Source organism: Lissotriton helveticus, chromosome 2_2, assembly GCF_964261635.1.
Source record: "Lissotriton helveticus chromosome 2_2, aLisHel1.1, whole genome shotgun sequence".
Taxonomy (NCBI): Eukaryota; Metazoa; Chordata; class Amphibia; order Caudata; family Salamandridae; genus Lissotriton; species Lissotriton helveticus.
The window spans coordinates 396,238,687-396,262,844 of NC_136060.1; the positions used below are offsets into that span (position 1 = coordinate 396,238,687).

General features: G+C 42.9%; 1 protein-coding gene across 1 annotated transcript in view; it reads left to right on the forward strand.

The window, feature by feature from the left end:
- TMEM129 (transmembrane protein 129, E3 ubiquitin ligase) overlaps window positions 1-24,158 on the forward strand; it is a 101,232-nt gene that overhangs the window by 47,253 nt on the left and 29,821 nt on the right. Inside the window, exon 3 of the mRNA XM_078678630.1 lies at window positions 9,663-9,822. Within this exon, the coding sequence (XP_078534756.1) occupies window positions 9,663-9,822 (160 nt within the window). The remainder of the gene's footprint in view (window positions 1-9,662; window positions 9,823-24,158) is intronic.

The window sequence follows — 24,158 nt, forward strand, 5'->3', positions numbered from 1 at the left end:
ACGCCGCATCACCACGCCACGCCGCATCACCACGCCACGCCGCATCACCACGCCACGCCGCATCACCACGCCACGCCGCATCACCACGCCACGCCGCATCACGCCGCATCACCACGCCACGCCGCATCACCACGCCACGCCGCATCACCACGCCACGCCGCATCACCACGCCACGCCGCATCACCACGCCACGCCGCATCACCACGCCACGCCGCATCACCACGCCACGCCGCATCACCACGCCACGCCGCATCACCACGCCACGCCGCATCACCACGCCACGCCGCATCACCACGCCACGCCGCATCACCACTCGGCACCACTGAAGGCCACAGCATCACTCGGCACCACTGAAGGCCACAGCATCACTCGGCACCACTGAAGGCCACAGCATCACTCGGCACCACTGAAGGCCACAGCATCACTCGGCACCACTGAAGGCCACAGCATCACTCGGCACCACTGAAGGCCACAGCATCACTCGGCACCACTGAAGGCCACAGCATCACTCGGCACCACTGAAGGCCACAGCATCACTCGGCACCACTGAAGGCCACAGCATCACTCGGCACCACTGAAGGCCACAGCATCACTCGGCACCACTGAAGGCCACAGCATCACTCGGCACCACTGAAGGCCACAGCATCACTCTGTGCAACCATTCAACAACAACTGGTTCTAATATGTTCTCTTAATGTTTCAAGCTTTATTACAAATGTCACAAAAAAAGTTAAAATAAGTATTAATCAAAAAAAATAAAAGCCATTGTTATTTGTAATATTAATACATCTAAGTCATGTAAATACAACACCTATTGCATTACAAATGCTATAGGTGTCACGTTTTCAAAAGTTAAAACTATTGGCGTTGTGAATGACAACTATTAATTTCGCTATTTTCAAAACAAACACATAAATAAAATATTTGTCATTTACAATACCAATAGCTCAAAATTTCCTAATGCGAGACCTATTGCATTGCAAATGCTTGTTCTTCTTTATCATGCTTTACAGAAAGTGCGATGCTGTACATCCCTGCTTATTGAGGGGACAGAGGGGTCACCTATCACACTTGCACTTCAAAATTAATGGCCCAGCGCACTCACAAAGGACTTCACACTAGCCTATTGTGCCCCCAAACAGACTGGGAACAGGGCAGGGAAGCAGGACATTTCAGATACCTCAGTAGGGGGGAAACTCCAGCAGCTTCTCCTACTTCAAAGGAGGCACTGGCTTTAAAAAATGGGAACCTCCGACCCAGCGATTTGCATTGCTTCTGAACCTTTGGAAGACTCTGAACTGCTAGAGTGCCTTGCTTCTCTACTGGAAGGAGGACTGTCCAGCTGCCCTTTTGAAAGGACTGAATAGCTGCTCTGCCTCCCTGCCTGCAAGGGCTGCTCTTCCTGTGGAAGGACTGAACCTGCACCTTGAACCCAGGACCACCAGAGTGAATCCGAGGGAACACAGCCCCTGGACTCTGCCTACTGAGAGTCCAATCCCCCTCCCTTCTTTCCCCCAACCAAGTAGTGTCTCACCAGTCCTGGACCCTTGGAAGTGGGGACAAAGGTGCTCTAACATACCAGCTGTGGTCCCCTTCAGAACTGACCCAGAGCAACGCATCCCGATGCAGTCTTAGCAGGTCCTCACCAGAACCGATACAGAGCGAGGCAACTTGACGCAAACCTCATATCGCTCCACTGAACTGACACTGCACAGAGCAACACACCGCATCAAGGACAAAAGGTACAATTCTCAGCTGGAACCTGGCCCCTGTATCCGACCAGCGCTCGATTGCGGTCTGCCTGACTTATGACTTTGTTCCAATCCCGTGGGACCAATTACCACAGTTAGTACTTTGTGCTTCTAATCACTATTTTTACCTAGATCTTTGAAATGGCATATCTGAGGTTTTACTAATTGGACTTTTGTTTTGATGTCAATGTATTACATTTTACTCTCTTCCTAAATATGTGTAGAGTTTTCACTAATACTGTTTAAGGTTTGCAGAAGTACGTTACACTGCTTCGGTTATTTTGTAATTTGAATATTTTTGTCTTTATTTGTTTTACAACCAATTTGACACCAGATAAGAGCACCAATACAAGAACTGAGTATATTATTGAACAGACCACATTTTTAGCGTGAAAGACAAATCGAACAACAATCTCCAGAGGGATAGAAGAGAGTTAAGGAAAGGGCGAGACAAGGAAGAGCATCAAATGTGGAGGCATTTTGTAAATTTAACTTGTGGCTCTCTTTTTTGGGACACATGAAATGTATATAACAGTAGGGGTTTGCCCTAATATTCCCACTTGGACCTGGGCATAAGGTATAGAAAACAGAAAAATTGGTAACCTGAAGGAATAAATTGTTAAACTGAACCAGTAAGCATATTAATCGGTCACTGGTTTGGTATTTAATTCCAAAAATGCTATTTATCAGCCTTATCTTGAAGCGAAAACCCCCAAGCTCCTAGGCAATGGTGAAGAAAGAATTGTATCTAGGTGTAACAAAACAAATGTCTATTGATATAACCTAGGACACTTCTTCTGTACGAAAAATATCTACTACAAAAAGGAAGAAATAAAGACTAATGAATTGTTACAGTACAAACACACACACATACAAAGTCCCTCAAACAATGGGAACCGTCTCTCCAAGAACTTTTTTTACACATACATATAGCTGCGAATTATAAATATTGTACGCAATCCTTATTAGACGTAGTTCGTTATGGAGACACCTATGAGGGAACGTCCTGTCTTCAAACGTTTTTTGAGTCTCACACATAGTAAAAATAAGATTTAGATTTATATCAGACTCCTCCAATCAAAGCGGTTGACTCGTTTCGGACCTCGTCAATGGGCCTCTTCAATGACATAGGAAGATAAGTGCCCCTCTAGGCAGGTTGTTCGTGCATGTCAAAATATGAAGGCATGTCTACCTCAAAATAGTTCTCTCATGCCCATGTGGCGTGTGCATGCTTTAAAGGTCGTGAGTACTCGCATTAATCCTAATTCAGGGGCAGGATCTGTTAAGTTATTCTAGAGCAGCTTGTACTCGAAGTATTTAGCTGCTTTCAATCACATATAAAGCAATTTTGTAAAAGGAGAAAAGGCACCCGCTCTATTCAGCCATCCGATTAAGCTGTATTTTGCATGGGAACATGTCAAAAGCAGTACCGTCACTGTACCTTCCTAGTCGCAGCCAAGCAGTCCGATCTGAAAGAAGAGAGCGGAAGAGCTAAATATCACAGGCTACTTGTATAAGGGTGAAAATTCCCAGCAATCATCAAGGTCATTGGCTCTGTGTTTAAGTCTTTCTGTACACTGGGTGAAAGCTTTCTCCTCACGGTCAGCTGTCTTTGAAGACCGGTCAGGTAATACCATGGACCAGTTCTGTATTAGTAGCGCTTGTGCACTACTGGCATGTTAGAGTTAGGGTAATTAGTGGAAAACGTGTTGTCTATCTTAAGATGGTTCAAAGACCAAAAGTGTGTCAATAGTGAACACGAGAAACGTATTCAAGAGATGGCCCACAGGTTTTCCTTTGCATTGGTAACTAAAATATGTATGCACATTATTTTGCAGGTTTCTTATCTTCCAATATCCTGAAGAGGCCCAACTACAAGGGCCGAAATGCATCGACCCCTTTGATTGTAGGAGTTCGATATAAATCTAATACTACGTGGGAGACTAACACTTTTGAGGGCAGGACGTTCCCTCATGGGTCTCTCCATAATGGACTACCTCTAATATGGACTGCGTATGATAATTAGATTTCGCAGCTGTATAAATTTATGAAAAAAGTTGTGGAAGAGAGACTATTCCCATTGTTTGAGGGTCTTTGTGTATATGTGTATTTGTACTGTAACACTTAGTGTTTCTAGATATTTGTAGTAGATGTTTTTTCGTATAAAAGAAACGTCCTATGTTATGTTAATAGACATTTGTTTTGGCACTGTTGCATGTCGTAGCACTTCTTTCTGCACCCCAGCCTAGGATCTTGGGGTTTTCGCTTCACGAAGAGGCTAATAAATAACATTTTTGGCATTCTATTCCAAACTAGTGACTGATTAATATGCTTACTGGTTCAGTGGTACACGTGAAAGGCAAATGCTACATTACTCCAGAGAATTTCTAACACAAATAACGAGGACAATTGAGTGTACGTTCCAACCCTTCTTATATAAAAGTGGAGTTAGAAGATAGGGGGGCATTGACTCGTCCAGCACTAGCTGCATCATAGCATTTTTTTTTATGTCCGGTGCGTAATTCGGACAATGGGAGGGATGGTGGGAGAACGGACAACAGCTGGCAGGGTGGGAGGCAATGGGACAGTAAAAAAACAACCCAATGACATTTTTTTTTCTCCCCCTTCTTATGGTTGGGGAGACTGACAGATCACAGGAGGGTGGTAGGGAACAAACCACACCGAAAATGGGCGGGTGTGGGTGGGTGAGAAGAAGCAACACTGACAAGGGGATGGTGGGGGGGGGTGGGCATAAAAGCAGCACCTAGGACAATGAGATTTGTGGGGAGGTATGGGAAGGAGCAACACAGACAAGGGTGGCAGTGGGAGGACGAGAAGAACCATCATGGACATTGGTGGGGGTGGGAGGGGAAGAAGCGACATGAACATGGGGTAGGAGGAGGAGATTAACCATGAACTCACCAGTTGAAGAAGAAAATAGTACTTTAAACAAGCATGAGTAGTGGAAAGACCACAGTCAAGATGAAGTAATCTGCACATTGTACATGCTCCTGCCAAAAGTAGAGGAAGTGAAGCTGGAAAATCCTGGACAATTAGGAGGCAGCAAAGAAGAGTGGCAATGAAGCAAACAAATGGTAAGGAATGGGTGGGCATATGCTGTTGGCAGAAGAGGACTAAAAATGTTCATGCTGATTACAAATATATTAATGTATATGTACATCGGCGGCATCCAAATAACAATAAAGTCGCTTAAATCAAGTGACCCCAATAGATCCAGAGGCTCAGCACACCATCTGAACACAAACCAAATGCGAAGTTTAACATGCCTAACTGACAGAGCAGAATGCAGAACCCTATTTGAATGCTGTCTCTTACCCCCACCCTCCGTTGTTGCTGGTGTTTGCCATCAGCTGAATAGGCCATTAAAAGTTGTTCCAGCGCTTTAATGGAGTAGGCATGACTTTGCCAAAGTGTTGAAGGTTTCCATCATAGACCGAAGTCTGAATTGGTTTGTGGTGCGGTGTTGCAAGTAGAATGAAGGAAACAACTGTGTCGTACTTAGGCTCTCGTTAGGAGTGCTCATCAAATTTCGATTTCGGTGGAAACAGGAGTTTTGTACTCTTCTTGGAATTACAAGTTATGCAGGACAACTGTTCCTTCAGAAATTTCTCCCTGCACATTTCTTCAGGAAAAATTAGCAGCAATCTTTCGAGAGAAAAGGGCCTAGAATGGGAGAAACTCCTGCAGAAATCAGTGTTCAAAGTGTGATTCCGACAATGGTAGAGATGTTTGTCTGTAAAAGGGGGCTAGTTCTGCCCTGCAAAGGAGTCCTCTCCTGACATGACTCCTCCTGATCACTGCTCGCAGCATCTCATGCAGGTGTCCTAAATCCTGAGTGAAAACTCAGACTATTGGGCTTCATCTGAACTCGAGAATAGAATTCCTGTATCAAAGTTTCTATTATTCTGCATTTCATTGTGGAATTTGCACAAAATGCTTTGTTGGGGGTCTATGGTGATCTTCTTGTGTCTCACTGCTAGTACTCTCCTCTTAGTTTCTTTTGGTTTGTGTCCTATAGTTCGGTTTCTTTTGTCTTATCTGTGGTACTGTTTGTTTGTGTTCCCTTTTTCAAGTAGCAATTTTCTGGGTTGTATCTCGTTTTATGTGCCGTCTTATTCAGTTGTCGTTGCCTTTACTTTTATGTTGCCGTGCACGTTTCTGGTTCTTTTCTCACTTTCCAATGCTGCTCTGTTTCCTTGACCATTATTGGATCTCGCCTACCAGATAGCTAAAGCTGTCTGGCTGGAAAAGACCTCTTGTGAGCTTAGCCCACCCATTGCTTACTATTGGTTGGCTTTGTCGCTCATTTGCCTAATTATTGGATGGCTTTCCTTGTCCATTTTGTGTTTGTCCCTTCCTGGAGCATAGCCTCGTTATCATTCTTTTATCTGACTGGTTTGTATTCTTCCACTGCTCTTCGTTAAGGAATCAAGGTTGTTCTTTTTGTTTGTGACTGATTAGAGAATGTTATTATTTTCTTCGTTCAGAAATGTGTTTGGGTTAAGCTAGCAGCTGTATCTTTTGCTTCCACTCCAGACAATGAAAAAATCATCGGTGTCTGCGATATACATAGGTTTATGTAATAGGGATTGTCTGGGGTGTTTATATTTTCACTCCAAATGGTGAAAGTGGAGGCATGCCAGGATCAGTGCAGTGGTACTGCCCATCTAAGTACCTTGCACCTAGCGGTATAAGGTCCCTTCATATTCAAAAATGTCTCTGCGAGGGCTAACCTAACACATTCAAGGACAAAATGGGTGAGAGTGATGGCATTTATCTCCATGTTTATTAAGATGGTTACGATCACCTGTAGTGTTTCTTCCTCCTAAGGAATACTGGTGTACAATGCCTCGATATCCATAGTAATAAGGCGGTCAGTGCTTGGATAAATCTTTAGATATTTTAATCGGTGTCGGACATCCATGGTATCGTTAAGATAAGATGGCATCTTTGCTACAAGTGTTTATTTTAAAGAACTAATCCGAGAATTGCAACTAGTGTTTGAATATATATATTTGACTGACTATACTACGGGTCTCCCCGGTGGAGAGTTTTTGTTTTAGTACTTTCTTTGTATTTTTGAAGGATATAAAATTGAGCAATACTAGGGACCCTAGTTACCAAGAAATCTGCTTCACTGTGTTATCCACGACATTGCATGGGACTTTTCCTCTGTGCTCTTTATATTCGCCTTGAAGTGTGGACTTGGGTCATCCAGAAACCAGTTTTTGAAATGCACACACAATAATACCATCACGTTTTCTAATTAGAAATCCAGATTAAGTACAACAAGGTGACAACCAAAGTGTTTAAGAAACCAACAGACAAAAATGGGGTACTCAGACTTGAGTCACCATCCCTGACTACTTGGGAAGAATCTCCCTTTTGGAAAATACCTTAGAATTAGGCGTAATTGTTCAGATATTTCTACATTTGAGGAACAAGCTGTTAGACTCGGTGAAAATCTTTTGATTCGCAAATACACTAGATCCAACATCGAACAAGCGAAAAAACGTGCAAAAATAAAAATAGGAAATCTTTGCTAGAAACGTGCCCTAAAGAAGAAATGGACTTACAGGTGTTCTACATTTACTCCTATTTTTGATTTAGTTTAGGAAGTTGTCACAAAGAACAGGAATGTTTTACAAAAAGCAGGAAATACATGGCCAGTCCCTCCCGCCGTTTCTCTTTCAAAAGAAGAACCAAGTCGAGACATGCGTGTCCACCAAGACAAAACGTGCTATGTGACCTGGCCCCTTTGAAGGGACATTTCCTGTATGGACCATGTGCTTTTTCTCTATTTACAAAGTCCTATATGGAAGTAGATCTCGGAACATAGCATCCATGGGTGGTGAAGCACCACGCAAACTACAGCAGCAGAAATGTTTTATATATGATCACATGCCCTTGTTGACTAAGATATATAGGCACGACTACATGCAAGATGCACAGCAGGATAGGTAGGCACCGTAGTAATATCCTGTGTAGTTCAAGCAAGCACTACACTTATGACTACACACTATCGGTACCAAAAATCTTCAGAAAGGACTTGGAATGGAAGTGTTAGAAACGTTAGATCTTAGCTAAACCTAAACATTACTCTGACTACTTAAGTGGGAACAATCCTGGGTTTATCATTTGAAAACACACATACCGGGCTTAAACAACGATGTACCCTGGCTCCAGGTTGCCGAGTGAGCTGGCCTGTATGGATGGGAAACTTGAATAGGGCCCCTAATCAACTAATGAATGCACCTACCTCCTGAAGCCTTTTGATGCTATCCACTAGGCATTGTGGTGGAGAGGAATATATGAAATACGGTTAATGAATCTGTTGCAAAGGGAATTAGTTATTGAGCGTGTCTAATTCAACAAACAGATGGCCCGCTTAACGAAATGTACTGTAGTTTACAATCATATGCTCTGTCTAATAGAGCTCTTTGAATCACTGACAAAAGTACTTGATCATAGTTCTGTTAACGCTGCTGAGTAATGGAGGTTCATCTTCACCAATATTGATATTGAATGGTTTATCCTTGAATAACAGTTCTGTGACTAATCAGTACGTAATTAATTCAAGGAGTTCCCCACATGAAACTAGTGTATATGGTAAGAAGTGTTTTACACAGTTTATTTTTCACTTGGATTGTATATCCTGTTTAAGAGTTTAATTATATAGGCTTAAATGTACACTCTATACCACGGAACTCTAACTCCTATAATTGTAACGCAAATCACAGGTAAGAGACTCTGCGCCGCACCAAATGGTTCAATTTCTGTGGTAGTGGTGCTCGCAGAATACACTACCACCATGCCTATTTGAAGTTAGAGAAATTAATGTCTTCCCCTCCCCCAACCTCACCCGCAGCCCCCGCCCCATCAGTGCCATAATGAGAATTATTTTAGTCAACCGGGAGCCAGCTATCATGAACACCCTAATAAGTGGCCTAATATTCTGCCTACTTTGTTTGCAAAGATGGAGCAATATTAAAGTCTACTACAAAAAAGGTTTTTGTGTAGTGCACGCTGAACTTTTCTATTTCACATAGAGGACAGGGGCTCGGGGACTTGTTTATCAGAAAGGCAGTGAGTGACCTGAGGCTATGGGCCTTCATTGGGATAGATACATATGAGGTTACAGGAGGGCATGAGACCTACTGCCTCTGCAGACGCTCAAGGCAGTGTGCGCAATTTTAGCACAACCCGGTCTATGGGCTGATAGGAACATGAGTCACTCATGCTTCAGATGTAGACAGAATGGTCCTGGGGCCCTATGAGGTAAAACTAGACCCAGCTTCATACTCTACTTGCATAAATGCGTTTATGTAGGTATTTACAAGGGTTCTTGAAAGGTTGTAACCACAATACTTTGAAAGATTCTTCAAGTTTTGTAGAATTGGTACTGCCCATGATACCGACAATTTTTGCTTCTTAGGTGCAACAAATGATGCCTGTCTTACTATTGGGAAGGTTTCGAATTTGCTGTATATTTTTGCAAAGTTGAACTACTCCTGTTGTGTTTAATTTTTTATTTTCTGTAGTTTTAAGCCCAACTCAGTACATCTTGAATTTTTAGTGCTAACTGTTATATAGTCACCTGCAGTAAATATGAATGTATGCTTGTCTGTCAAAACAGTCAAGTAGTGGCAGGTGAAGTCTTTCAGAAAACGGATGTAATTGGAGTTATATCTGTGCATGTAGCTTTCAGTTTACTAGTCAGTTTTGCCATACGCTTTCTCTGGTAAATTTCCTGAATGGATGTCTTTTTGATTCAGTGAGACTTTTAATGAAGCACGCTGTGTGTGATTTAAATTAATGAAATCTTTTTGCTTTGTTATTAAGACTGCACAAATTAATTTCGTTTTTATCCTTTTTTTTTTTTTTCCTCAGGTTGAATTCTACAGAATATGGCGAGCTAAGGGAAAAACTTCATGCTCCAATCCGCAATGCTGCCAATGTCGTGATTCACCAAACCCTTAGCGATATGTTTTTAGAAACATTTCGTTCACTTGTGGAAGAAAATGAGCCTTACCCCTTGCCTACAAATCAGGTATTGGCTAACAAAGTTCCTTTCTGTATACGGTGAGTTAGAATTTGTGCTGAATGGGTGAATGAAAGACGTGATCTCCACTATTGATACTCTCCTATTCTCTTTTCCATCATCTCTTTTGTGGGTGAGGTGAATGTCTTTTGCCAGGTGCAGACCTCCAAGACCACAATCCTTATTCATATTCTGAAGTGCCCCATGGTTGGTGACCAAGGCAGTGCTCATGATAAAATACTCACGGATGTGTATCTGGCACCACACAGCTGTTTTCTGGGCTTCTATATATTATAGCAATTATGGCATCCAGGTAATGGCGTTTTAAGCTTGAAGGTGAGAAGGAAAATCAGCTGAGATGATGCAGTTGGAAGCAAATAAGTTATTGATGACATTCTCCGCCTTGAATGGTAGAACTTTGTCAGCTCTGACCTCCGTAACAGGTCAGTGGAGCTATGTGCGATAACTGTCGGGTCTACGCAGCTCTCTACAGGAGAACCTGGAGATAGAGGGAGTCCCCGAAGAGACAAACCTAAGCGCAAGAGCATTAAAATAGCACAGAGTAAAGTTGCCATCCTTATGTGATTTTAGTCCAGAGATCCTCCAAAGCCCCCATACACTGTGCTCCTCAAGTACATTTCCAAGTCACATCATGGTCATTCCAACAAAAAGGACTGGCGATACACAACCCTAGCATGCAAATAACAAACAGCTGCCGGGGTAGCTCATGTTGCAGTACAGCAGCAGCACACTGAAGTAGGCGAACGTTGCTACCCCACCAGATTGTATGAATGAGGCCTTACCCCCATATTTCATTCCTCAATACCAATACCCTGTTATACCCGACATTACACACAATCTATATAAGCGAATTGTTCAAATCCAATTGTCTGCACAGTAATTTTTGATTCATTCCGGAAATGTAAGCATGCATATGATTACTGATGAAGCCTGTTGAAATACATAAACTTAATAAATGCATTTAAACCAAGTCAGTGGAACTATCACTTTCTGCAGCTTAGGGATATCTTAATCGACTTAGAGGGCCTGTGCAATTTTGGCCTCCGGTTAGTTGGTGTAATCAATTGCCACAAGAAGGCTGGAGTTGCTTGTACTTGTCATCAACAATAGAACAATAGAATGACTGATATATCCCTTATGATTATTTGGGTTGGCCAGTCTTTGGTTCCTAACGGTTGGCTTGCAAAGCTGTTCACGGTCATGTGGACTCGTGCTTTTGTGTTTGTCTATCATGGTGAGCAAAAAACGATGGATTTTAGGCCCATATCTTTGTACTGGGGTGAATGTATGACATTAAGCATTCTGTCCATCAACTGTTATTTTTGCATTTGTCACCCCGAATGGGACGGGTATGCTCAGACGTGAGTCCCGTGCTCTCCATGCCACTGGAATCAAGCTATCCTGGCTGATGAGGGCTGAAAGCCCGAAACCGGTCCTAGGATGCTTGTTTCCAGTCCAGGGAGGACCTGGCTTGGCAGTTCGGGCTGGACTGTTCCCATGGGGCACAGGGTCAAGACTGATTTGCATATAGCTGGGTTCAAACTGCAATGGCATGGTGAGCAAAAAAAACGATGGATTTAGGCCCAGATCTCTGTACTGGGGTGAATGTATGACATTGTTCTGCATTCTGTCCATCAACTGTTGTTTTTTGCATTTATCCTGTTGGCCAGCATGAGTTAGCTGTAGCATGTATGAAATCTGTATTGATCAGATTACCAGGCAGATGCCAATTAGCAGCAGGCCATTATCTTATGTTTCTAGTTCTCAACATACATTGTCGAGGGCTATATACATCCAAGTGCATATGTTGGGACTGCTGTTGTAGGGTACCTTTCCATTTATTTAGGGTTGCATTTAGGGTTGCCTTGAGTAGAGGTATGCAAAGTTTTTTTCCAGATGCAAAATATTTTTACTCTTTGTCCAGGATGTGACGTTTTCTGGTTTCTTTAGAATTTCGAAAAGGTGGTTTAAAAAAACTACAGACATTTTAGTTGGAGGAAGCTTCATCAGAAGCTCTCTTTAAGGATACTATTATGGTTTTTGATCAATCCCCATTGAGTCTTTAATATCCTGTTACTTATACCTGGATAGACTTTTGCTGGCTGGTGGAGTGGCTATGAAAGAACAGATAGTAATCTGGGATGTTGGCATCTGGTTTGTGGCTCAGGCAAAGCAAGTATTTCTAAAGCTGGACATTCCATTACTCTATCCTCTAAAGTTATTTCAAGGACGACCCTTGGAGGAAGAAGAAAACCACAGTCCGAAATTAATGTTTGGTCTCGAAATCAACTACCCATTTTTCAAGCTTTAGGTTTGAAACCGATTTTATACAATGAGGGAAAGTGTTGCTGTGCCTCTGAAACTACCACCTCTCATGAAACAACATTGTGAGCGGGGACCTCCAGATTCCTGGTGGTACTGAAACGAAGAGCTCTACCTGGAATGTACCACTAAATTTAAGTAGTCTGAATCTATGCAATTCGGAGATTTAAATGCTATGCATAACGTGTTAAAGATAGTACTTTTTTTTCACAGGGAGCCATTGGAGCACATTAAGTGCCTGAGTTGCTGAATAAAATTTAGGGGAAGGTTAACCAGAATTTTAGAGGCCGAGTTTTGCAGAGTTTGTAGATTAGTTAGCAGTCTTTTTTTGTAAATTGAAGTACAGTCCATTGCAATAGTCGATACGAGAAAGGACCAATTCAATGGCTACTACATTTAGTAGCTTGAATAGACTCAGATGGAAAATCTTTTTTTATGGTTTTTAAAGCAAAGGATGATAGCTGCATTCTCCTGTTTCTTACACATAAGCCTGTCACCAAGACTGACGGCAATGTTTCCTTTTTTTGTAGAAACTAATTCTTGTGGCCACCAAGATGAGGACCAGAAGGAAGTGTTGTGCCCAAGCAAGATCACTTCTCTCTTGGATTAGTTTAATTTAAGGCTATTACTGCTCATCCAATCACTAACTGCAGACCTGCAGTTCCGAAAGGTCTCTTCTATGCTATGATCGGATCCGATTTAAAAAGTGATACCACTATTTGGGTATCGTCAGCGTAGGACACTAACAAAAATCCAAAGGATTTAATTAGGACAGCCAAGGGGGTGATGTATGAATTGAATATTGTAGGACTTAGTGTTAAGCCTTGTAGAACAACACAGGGCAGAGTATATGGTTCAAATATGAATTTGCGAAGTTACTGATCTCGTTAGCCAAAAATGGATAATGCAAGTCCAAGTCTGTGTCCTTAATCCCTAGCTTCCTCAACTGGCAGATCAAAGCTGTTTCTATACCGTGACCAGTGCAGAGACCAAACTGTGGCCCATCCAGAAGATTGTTTGACTCCATAAATGCAGTCCATTGTATATTGAAAGCCTTTTATTCCAATTTGGCCAGAAGAGGAAGCCTTGATGTGGGGCGATAGTTGATAACATCTTGGGGCTCAAGGTTGGACTTTTTTTTTTATATGAGAGGTAAAATAAAGGCCTCTTTTCAAAGCGTAGGAAATACACCTGTAGAGAACGTACGGTTAAAAAATGCTACCTGTTCGGCAATGGTATCTGGAATAAGCTGGATGATAAAGGGTGGACATCAGGCTACTGGAGATCTGAGTTTGTGTGAGGATCAATTGACTGACTTGTTCCACTGTCAGGCAAACAAATTCTTTAAAAGCGGTAGAAGTCCGGTTAGTTAAGTTCTCAATGTTCAACAATTGGCCTCTATTTTGACTGGGAGCATCAAATCCGCCGTAGAGGCCCTGAACCTTCTTTTGAAAAAAAGATAGCTAATGAATTACAGAAGGCACGATTGTGTTCAACTAATATAGAGGTAAGGTTTTTGTTTGTAGTATTTCGATTTAGCCTCCGTAATAAGTAGTTTGTATTTTACTAAAGATTGTTTATATTTTTCTTTTTCAGTTAAGCGGTATTCTTTCATCCACACCCTGTCTTGCCTTCGGCAAAGTTGTTTACGGGCTCCGAGTTTTTCATTAAACCATGGGCCTGAAGGCGTTAATATTTTAGATAGTGCGGACTTAATAGGCACTAGAGAATTAATTGCAGATTGCAGTCATTTTTCAGTCCTTTGATGTAGACTCGGGATCTACAGCCTGAATCTAATAAAATACCTTAGGTCTGATTCTTGTATTTTATTCTATGGACGGGTAGTTTTTGTATTCATGACAGTTAGTGGTGCTCTAAAAAAAAAAAAAAGAGATGGCAAAAATTATAGCTTTATGTTCAAACTAAGTCAGGGTGAGAGTATCAATGAATTTTAAGTTGAGATTTGTGAAGACTCCATCAAGCATATGACCTGCTAAATGAGTTGCTCCCTCCACAATCTGCAGCAAAACAGGACATATTATCTAATAATTCCTCCTTATCCTTGTCGGTACGGTTATCTAGATGATACTTGAAATCGCCTAAAATAGTGAAATTATTTTTAAGTGCACGGGATTCTAACATAGAGCTAATATCTTGAAAAAATGTAGACCTAGTTCCAGGTGAGCGGTATATATAACAGAAGCCTATTAAAGTATTTTTTTTTCTATTTATTTATTTTGGGTGAGTTTGTTGTTAAAAAGAAATGCTTCATAACCCTGAAGGTTACTGTTAAGCATGAGGCGGCAAATTTATTTTTCTGAATTATTGCAGGTCTACCTCGCCTCTTGCGCCATCCATCTAGTCCATGAATCATATAGTCCAGAGAAGTAGCTGTACTCCTATCCGGGCCAGCTGTAGAGTCTTACCAGGTTTCGGTGACAAACGCTACATCAATATGGTGGCTATCTAAGAAATCAGTAAATTCAAAAGCTGAGCAGTGATCTGATGTATATTAAAACTCACAGTATATCAGGGCATGCACATGCGGCTAAGTTGGTTGGGTGAATCACAAGTTTTGATGTTTAAGCATGTAAGGCAACCGTGTATACATATACTGTTATTGATATTTAACTCTAAATCTGGGTAATTGTGCCACAGTCCAATTTTCTTTTACCTACTTGAAGTGCATGTAGTTTGTCTCTGGTATAAACGATCAGTTGCATTAGCTGGGATGGAAAATGAGCAGGGAGATGGGCCCCGGGCGCAGGTGAGCTTGCCTTTAGTGTGCCTTTGGTATACCAGTTAGGCGTCCACTGTGCAGATGCGCCTTTCTGTTTAACCTGTCGGGAAGATGGGCGCATCCACAGGCGTGGGCCAGCTGCGATGTATCGCAGCGTGATCAAGAACCGGCAGGAAAAACCAAATCAAACTGGGGTTCAGCAACCCCTTCCATAGTCAGACCAAGGGGTACTGGTAAAGGGAAGTCAATTTAAACAAACAGGGAGTAAAGTAAATCATAAAATGAATAAAAGCAGGACAAGCCTGTAACAGTATGGCGCCCCCAAGAAGCCAGGCACCTCATTAAAAGCAGCATAGTGTGCTAGTATAAGAAACTAAAAAGGGGTGGGGTTCACCAACCACACTGTTGCAAAAACAGCTAGCGGGCATCTGGTGTAAACCTCCCCTCTTCGCCTAGAAGACTCAAGTTACTCCACAACATTTCTCCAGGACATCTCTCTATCTCATTGAATATAAGGTTCAATATTAAAAAATCTGATTTAGCATCAATCCGCATAAGGAACAAACATGGTTCTTCGTGACTATATCTTGCTAGACTTAGGTCAATGAGCGAGCTGCTTAAGGCCCCACTATGTGATTATTTAGGCAAGCATTGTAACCAGAGGAACAACTTTGTGCTCCCACGAACCTCTTATCTTTTTTTCCTTTTTCTTTTAATATAGATTATCTTCATCGCTATATTGTTTTTTTTCTGTGATACCACACGAGTTTCATAATGGATATGTTTTTTAAAAAAAATTCAGTGCAGATTGCTTAACTGCTGGGTCTACAGTGACATTTTTGACAACTGTGGTACCACCTTGGCTTTTTGTCTGGAATCCTTGGGTATTATAGCAGACTGTTTTTAAATACTTTTCTTACCGAGAACATTCAGGGCATTGGTACCCCAATGAGCAAGAAACTGGTGCAGTCCTTTGAATTCTTTCTGACCAATGATGGGGTGATGGGGTGATATTATTACAGTAGACCCAACGGATCAATCTTTCATTCAATGTTTATCTAGAGGGGTGTCTATCTTCATTCAACTCCCCCAGATCTCCTTGCTGGCAAGTTGTGTTCAATGGATGTTTCTTTCCTAAATATGAAAACCAAGCGATGTGAGGAATGGGTAAATTAATCTAAGCCACTGGTAATTACTCATGCTGCATTCCAGTCTTTGCTCAATACACCACTCTAGACCGAGACCAGCCATATGCAACTCAGTCCTAGTCCTACTCCAAACGAAAAAGTCCAGCCTAAACTTTCAAATCCAGTTACATGCAGGCGTGAACACAGGCAACTTAAGACTTGTTTCAACATATTGTTTTGGGCATGGTAAGTAAGAAGTACGTGAATGCTGTCTGAATGATTGTCAGTGACTAAGATTAACTCGGACGCCTTCCATTTCAAAGACCACTGTATTTCTAATTGCAACCTGTTAGTAGGCCATCATTGGGTTTAGTATGTGTAATTTTGTTTGTGCCCTAAACACCACACATAATCGCTTGTTCCAAATATTCAATTAATCTCTGGGAATGATGATTGGCTTGTATATTCATTATTTACTGATGGCATTTCACCCTGACACTGGTCAATAGTTTGTAGTGTAGTTCCTATTATCCCAATAGGCTCTGCGCATTGGAATAATACCTTCAATAGTAAAGGCCTAGACCAGACGTTAACTAGGTCTACTACTGTCGATATTAGACTTAAAGTTTTGGGTTTGCCAGCTAGCTCAGAGTTCACTAGAAACTTTCTCGAATGTTCAGGATGGAATTAACTTCCCTGATTAGACAAGAAGGGATTTAGTTTCTGACAACCATAGAACATGACAACTTTGCTCTCCCCTAATCAAGAGTGTATCTCGAGAGTCGTGTGAACAAAAGGCAATTTATTTTACTCAGTCAGTACGTGCATTCTTAGTCTCATCAGATTGTAGAGAAAAGGAAGAGACGGGCGTGTTCAATAAAAGGTGTTATTTATTGATCAGTCTCTTTTCTCGTACAAGAGAAATGGATCGATATTATTGCAATACTTATAGTTAAGTAAAGTGCATACATTAGAAGCAGAAGTATAAAATAATACTGTAAAAACATTGATATGGTTTCTAAGCCATATGAAGGTTTTAAAATGAATAAAATATATTACATACACATATACATTTGACTAAACGTACTCAACTGGTGTTTCTAAATACGCCTACCCCGTGTACCTGACCTAAGCCTAATACGTGGGCGGGAATAGAAAGTTACAGTTTAAGTTAAGTTTGTTTTTGCCAAGTGACTGACTAAAGAATTCTCTGTGAGGGGTTATTCAGTTCTGTACCTGGAAGTTAGGATGAATGAGGGATGGTATCTCTCTCTCTGGTCTCGATATTCCAGGCTGCCTGCGAGGGCTACCCGGAAGCGCCGGTGCTGGATTTCTCGGCAGGAGAAATAGGCAGCTTCTCGTTCTCAGCGCGTCAGGAAGGCGGGGCTGCGCCAGCGGGGTCTGCTCTGCTCTTCGCTTCGGCACGTATGGCTGCTCCGTCTCGTCACCACCGCGTGTGTTTGCATAGGGCAATATCGGTAATATTTATACCTTTAAGGTGCCGAGATTGACGTAAGGATGGACATAGATACGTCAATAAGGATGTCATACGACTTGCTCGTTAGCACATTCTTTTGCTGAAGTTCTCGGTGAAATCAAAACAATGGCCGCAGGGTTTTGCCCAGGTTGTCATAGGTTTGATTTGTTATGAGAACTCCGTATGCCTTATCAGGGGCTGGAGGAATATCGCTTGTCTAATTAGATCGCAAGCGTTATGACCTAATCAGATAACACGTTCCTGTGCCGTAGTGTGACTGCGTCAGATAACGGTATCTGCATCATGGGGGTTTTCTGCCTCATGGGCTGACTGCTAGTTAACTTGTTGGTTTGTTTAACCAGAATAGGGTCAGGAATAGGGGGATCGATTCAGAACCTATAGGAATACATCACACCCACTCCACGCTAACTATGGACATATTTACTAATCTATGCATAGTAAAACATACTATAGAGTATAGTGTATACCTTACCACCCCAAAATACAGAAATGCATTTTGAAATTTTTCAAATATACGGAAGAATTGCTATCATATGTATTGTATGCACTCAAGCTGTAGAATAATGCTAAAGTAATCACGCATTTGTATACATTATTGCTATTTTGTATATGAAAATTTACACATGAAATGGCTCTTAATACAGAAAAAAGGTTCGAGACCATTTCATCACAGAATAATAATAACTATGAACATGCCAGCGGGCAGCTAATGTCTATAAGCTATCTAAATTTAGAAATCTTAGTTCTCTAAGAATAGTTCTTACTTTAAGCAGAAGATAGTGTCCCGAAAAATATGCAAAAATATTTTGGGGCTGCTGAAAATTGCTGTCCGTGAACTGGAGGTAAAATTGTTCATGTGACTTTATTTTTAAAGTTGAAGGCCGAATTCAGGGAACGCCGTGTGCGAGCTTGCTCAAAAGTCTCTATTTCTGCTCTGGTGAGAACATCATATCATTTAGGCTTTCGAAAAAGCTGTCAACAGCTTCCTGGGAAAGTTCCACTAACTCGGAAAAAGGTGTAACCATGCATTCGTGCGCATGATTGTCTCCATTGACATTCTGATTCGCATTGCTGACAGAAGGTCGTACCTGTTCGATGCTGCTTTCATCTTGAACTTCACTACCCCTCAATCGTAGTGGTGAAGCTTCCACGAATGCCGTCATCAGGATTGGTAGCCTTTGAGGGCAGCACAAAGCGTGAACCTTGATCGGGCTCAACAATGTTTCTGCATCCATTGGCGCATCCGATTGTAGCGTCAGACAGGTGTCTAACACGCATTCTTCTCCGCATAGCAGACACCTTAATACAGGTAAAACACATCTTTGCCACATTGGTCGAAATGATAGAAACCAAGTCATGTTCAGGTCTCTAAGCCGGGAGAGTCCCAGGATTTTTGATATCTGGTCCCGGTATCCAATGGCTAGGATTGTTTCTTTATAACAACTACTCGTAGGGGAGGGTCAGAGGGAAATTATTTAACGACAAAACAGGTAAATACCCCCAGTATGAATGCACAAACAACAAGAAACCTGTAAGTCGAAAAGTACAGAGAAAGATACGCTGGCATTGGAAGAATTGCACAGAGAGAGTAATTAAACTAGCTATCAACAAAAGCTGTTAAAGTCCTATCAGACCACCCAAATGGCGGAGCCTCATCACGTAGGACTCCTAGACCTTGGTTTGTGTGCAAGTGCCCAGACGTATTTTGGCATTGCATCACTCAGCCATGGTCTAGTCACCAAAGTTGTTCATGTGGATGGTATGTCTGACATGTGCAGTGCAAAAAATCAAGTGGTGTGTATAAAATGGCTGAACAGGCAAACAAATAAACTTTAATGGCGTTTGCCTGAACGTCAGGTTAAAAATTAGTGAGGTGACAGTGTGACAAAATCACTGTCTAACTTGCTTGGTAAAGATCAAAAATTAGGGCCAACATGTTTCTGCCATAACGTGAAAGTCCACTGGCATTCTTCAGGGCCAAGCTGGAATGCTACTGCAAGTACACTACTAATTGTGTTCTAATTAATTGTGTGAAAGAAAATTTTTCTACCAAAATCAAATCAAATTGGTCATACAAGACCGTCCTACCGCATCTTCTTATGTAGTCCACAAGATGCAGTTGGTCTTCCCTGAAAACAATATATAAAAGGAGAAACCATGTAAATACTATACACAGGTACTGTATGAACAAAACATAAATATTGCTGTCACTCTAATCAGCACTTAGGAGATAAGTGCTGCTACTGTGCAGAAACCAATGCCAGCTCACTAAACACTGAAACACGTCCATCACCGTTTAGCGATGGCCCCATAGGGGGTGCGCAACCTGGCGTCACCAACAGATAATCTGTGTGTCATTTGACATAAGTATGAACACTTACCCATCAATTTTTGGGAAGTGAGCCTCACCTCACCCGGCAACTGCTCGGAATGATAAGGCCCCGCTCTAAACATGTAAATAGAGACAGTTCCAGGTTAGATATCTGTCCCTAGGATGTTACTTCTACATCTTGTTAAAACCCAGTCATTTTCTTTTCTGTCTGAAGAAGGTCCCCCACCAAGGCAGAACCGGTGGACGCATAGGGCGACTGACACATCCAACCCTTGGAGACATATGCTCAATTATGATGTATATAAATGTGAATACTAAACCATAGTGCTATGCTGACCTTGGCCACCATTTTATGCATGTGGTCAGTCCATAATGTTTGGTAATAGTCTTAATCAAGGGTACTGTTGTCAAATATACTAGTAAAAACGAACTCACTAGTTGGCAAACATAGGACAAGGAGCTACCTTAATACCTATCTGCCCTTGGATTCCCAATTCGACTGTACGTAAGCAGCCAGCAAAACCCCAGTGGTCTGGACACCCAACCATGACTCAACCAAGGCCCCTGCTCCTACCTTACCTGTCCGTCGGTACCTCACGGCGGGAACTCGAGCCGAAGGGGAGGCACCGACGGACAGATCAAGCACGCTTTTATACTCCCGTTGAATATCCAGTAACGAGTCTGAATCGACTCAGCTGTGCTCAAGCATAATCAGCAGCGCGTGCGCGGCTCGAACACACTATCCCTCGCGCCTGCGCAATGCAGTCAAGAGACCCTCTGCACAAACATTACCGACGGCCACTAAACGCGGCGCATGCGTTATCATTAAACATGGAAGCAGCTTAGCGTCACACTCCCCAAGTGTAAACGCGCATGCCCGGTCACGCAGGCGCTGCCAAACACACCCATGCATGCGCATCAGGCGTCTTGGACTCACGCTTAGCTGTGCGCAAAGACCGGAACGCGCGTTGACACCGTTCGTGATCACCATTGAACGACCCCTGCCGGTTAGCCAAATATTTACATAATTATGAAGAACAGCAGTGAAATATGTCGTTCAGGGTCACGCCTACACACTAATCTATTTACTTAATGCAATTTGATTTATGCAATTTGGAGAACAGTACCTGGCCCAACAGTGAACTGCAGTGTCTGTATAAATACTATTCAAGCAAGACTGTCAGTGTCAGCACAGTCCGCATCCTACAACATGGTGTGTTGTGATGGAGGATATAAACCCAGTAAGTGTCAAATAGAACTAATGTGCCCACCCATACTTGGGACTTAGCAAATATTGGGGAAATACCTCCCTTTCATAGGCAAAAAACCCCATCAAGAAGATCATCATGCCGTGGAGTGGAGTACAGTAACTGAATACTACGTATGGGAGTGATGTCTGACCCAAGTGATGGAAGGAGGCAACAGGTCCCATTGTTAATAAACCCACAGTGATGATCTGTGGAAATGGAAACATCCAAAGGATGCCCTCTGGACCAAGCCAGAGATTAACTGCTAGGGAGCCCCTGGAGGCCTCATTACATACGGATGTAGCAGAGGAGCACAAGATGGCAAATGCAGCACTCAGATCGATATCCATGAAATGTTGTCATTTAGCCCATTAATATCAGATTTCAGCTTAAAGATCCATCGCTGTTCTCTCACAAACAGAAAGTGCGAAACATCCGAGATATGTGGTGGGATGTGAGGCTTTTCTAGAACCACCCACATGAGTTCCTCTGCTTTATGTTTTGCCTCAAGGAAATGGTTCGTGAGCCCTGTCGCCTGTTTCTTGCAACGGATCGTGCTTTTATGTTCGCTGATGCGGGACTTGATCATTCTCGTTGTGTGGCCCACATACTGCTTCTTACAGGGACAGGTGATAAGGTAGATCAGTTTCTCCGAATTACAGTTGGTGTGTCGCATGAGCTTCCAGGGTCTGCTTGTCCCAATGTCGATTGTAAGGGTCTTACGTGTCTGTGGGCAGGCTGCGCAACTGCCACATGGGTAGTGGCCCTGGACCGGGTTAGTATTCCACAGGGTGTTCGGAGTTTGTCTGTTCTCGCCCCGTGGTCTGGTATGGACCAGACTGTCCCGAATCGATGGTCCTCTCTTATAGGCAAACAGGGGGCGAGGTATAGTAGCCTCACCTACGTTCAAAATCTTCCAGTGTTTCAGTATGGTCTTCTTCACTGCATTGGAAGATGTGGTGAAAGTCTGCACCATGGTCATCCGATCATTGGTATCAGTAGACCTCTTGTGCTGCAAGAGTGCCTCCCGGTTATTGTTGAAAGCCCTCTTGCGAGCACGGCGTACAAGATGATTCGGGTATTGTCGCTCTCTCAAATTGGTAGACAGTTCTTGAGCATGGTAGTTGTAGAGACTATTAGAGGAACAATTCCGTCTCAACCTCAGAAATTGGCCTACAGGTAGATTTTCACGCAATGATTGCGGGTGGAAACTCTGGAATGAAAGTAGCGAGTTCCGTGACATTGGCTTTTTGAAAAGTTCACTTTGCAGACCTCCCTCTGCTGGAAAAATGCGGAGGTCCAAATACGCAAGTTCTTCTTTGCTGCTCTCCATAGTGAACTTGAGGAACCGATTCCTTGAGTTGAGCCATGTGTGGAAAGACGACACTTCCAGGGACGATCCTCTCCATATCACCAGGATGTCGTCAATATATCTTTTCCACAGTACCACCTGGTGGAAAAAGGGGTTACTGTGGTTCAGAACATGGTCTACCTCAAATTGGTGCATGTACAGATTCGCCAAACTGGGGGCAAAGACGCTCCCCATTGAGGTCCCTGAGACCTGGAGATAAAGCTCATTCTGGTATTGAAAAAAATTCTCCATCATTGCGATTCTTGCGCACTCCATTATGAAGGCAACTGGTGTTATTGTGTCCATCGGTTTAGCCTCTAAGAGGGTTCTAATGCAGTCTAGTGTTTCTTGCTGGGGGATAGAGGTGTACAGAGACTCAACGTCGAAACTAACCAATAGGTCTGTTTCTGTGTCGAACTCAGCATCCGCTAGTAGTCTGAGCACATCCCCGGTGTCCTGTAGGTACGTCGGTGTTTCCTTGACAAGAGGTTTCAGGAAGAAATCCACAAAAGTGGATAGAGGCTCGAGTAACGAGCCTATACCCGAGATTATGGGCCTTCCGGGAGGAGGTCTTTGGGCCTTGTGTATTTTGGGAAGGCAATAGAAATACGGGGTCACAGGATGCGTTGCAATCAGATACCTCGCTTCCTGGGGAGTGATCCACCCTTCTGATGATCCTTCTTCCACCAGACTCTTGATGTCATTAGAGATTCTCTGTGTCGGGTCTTCGTTAAGGCGACGATAGGCACTGGTAACGTTGAGTTGTCTCTGACACTCCTCATGGTAGACGTTGGTGTCTTGCAACACTATCGCACCGCCCTTATCAGCGGGCTTGATGGTGATGAGCCTGTCGTTTGCTAGAATAGACAGAGCTCGTTTCTCTAAGGTAGACATATTGAAGAAGTGTTTGCGTTGCTGAGTGTGATTCAGAACCTCATGCGTCACTGCTTGTTCGAAGGCTAGGACGTTGGCTGGTATTTGTTGGTTCAAGGGAGTAAAAGTGGATTTGGGTTTTAAGCCAGTGTTCAGTTCACCTTGATCCAATACAACAGCCTCTTCCGCGTTAGAACGGGATGTTCTGAAAAAGAAATGCAGTCGTATCTTCCTAAAGAAACCTTCGAGTTCACACCTCAAGTTGAAGGGATCACCCAAGTAGGTGGGGACAAAGCCCAACCCCTTGTTCAGGACTGTATTTTCAATGGGTGTGATAACCCTTGTGCTCAGATTCACCACTAGGTCGCTGCTCCTGTTGTTGGGCCTGTCTTGTTGTTGGTCTGTGGTGCCCAGTTCACAGTTTGCTGGCCTCTCCTCTTGCCTCGGTTCTTGCCTCGGCCTTGCCATAAAAAAGACTGGTCATAGTAGAATGACGGGTTGGGTGGATACATGGGGGGACCCATTGGTGGAGGTCCCATTGGTCCCTGATGATAATTCCACGGTCCTGGTGGCCACCATTGTCCCTGGTTAGGGTATTGTTGAGCACCTCGACCTCTGTTGGGTCTTCTCTGGAATCCTCTTCCTCGCATCCCTGTATTTGAGCCTGCATTGGAATTACCTTGATCACTCGCCCCTGAGTCCGAGCCCGAAGATGAGTAATTCGACCCATATCTTTTGCCTCTAGAGTTGGTTGATGGGGCTACATAGGAATCGCTCAGATAGGGATAGGCCAATTCCATAGAAAAGCGTGCTAAATCTTTTTTGAATTTCTCT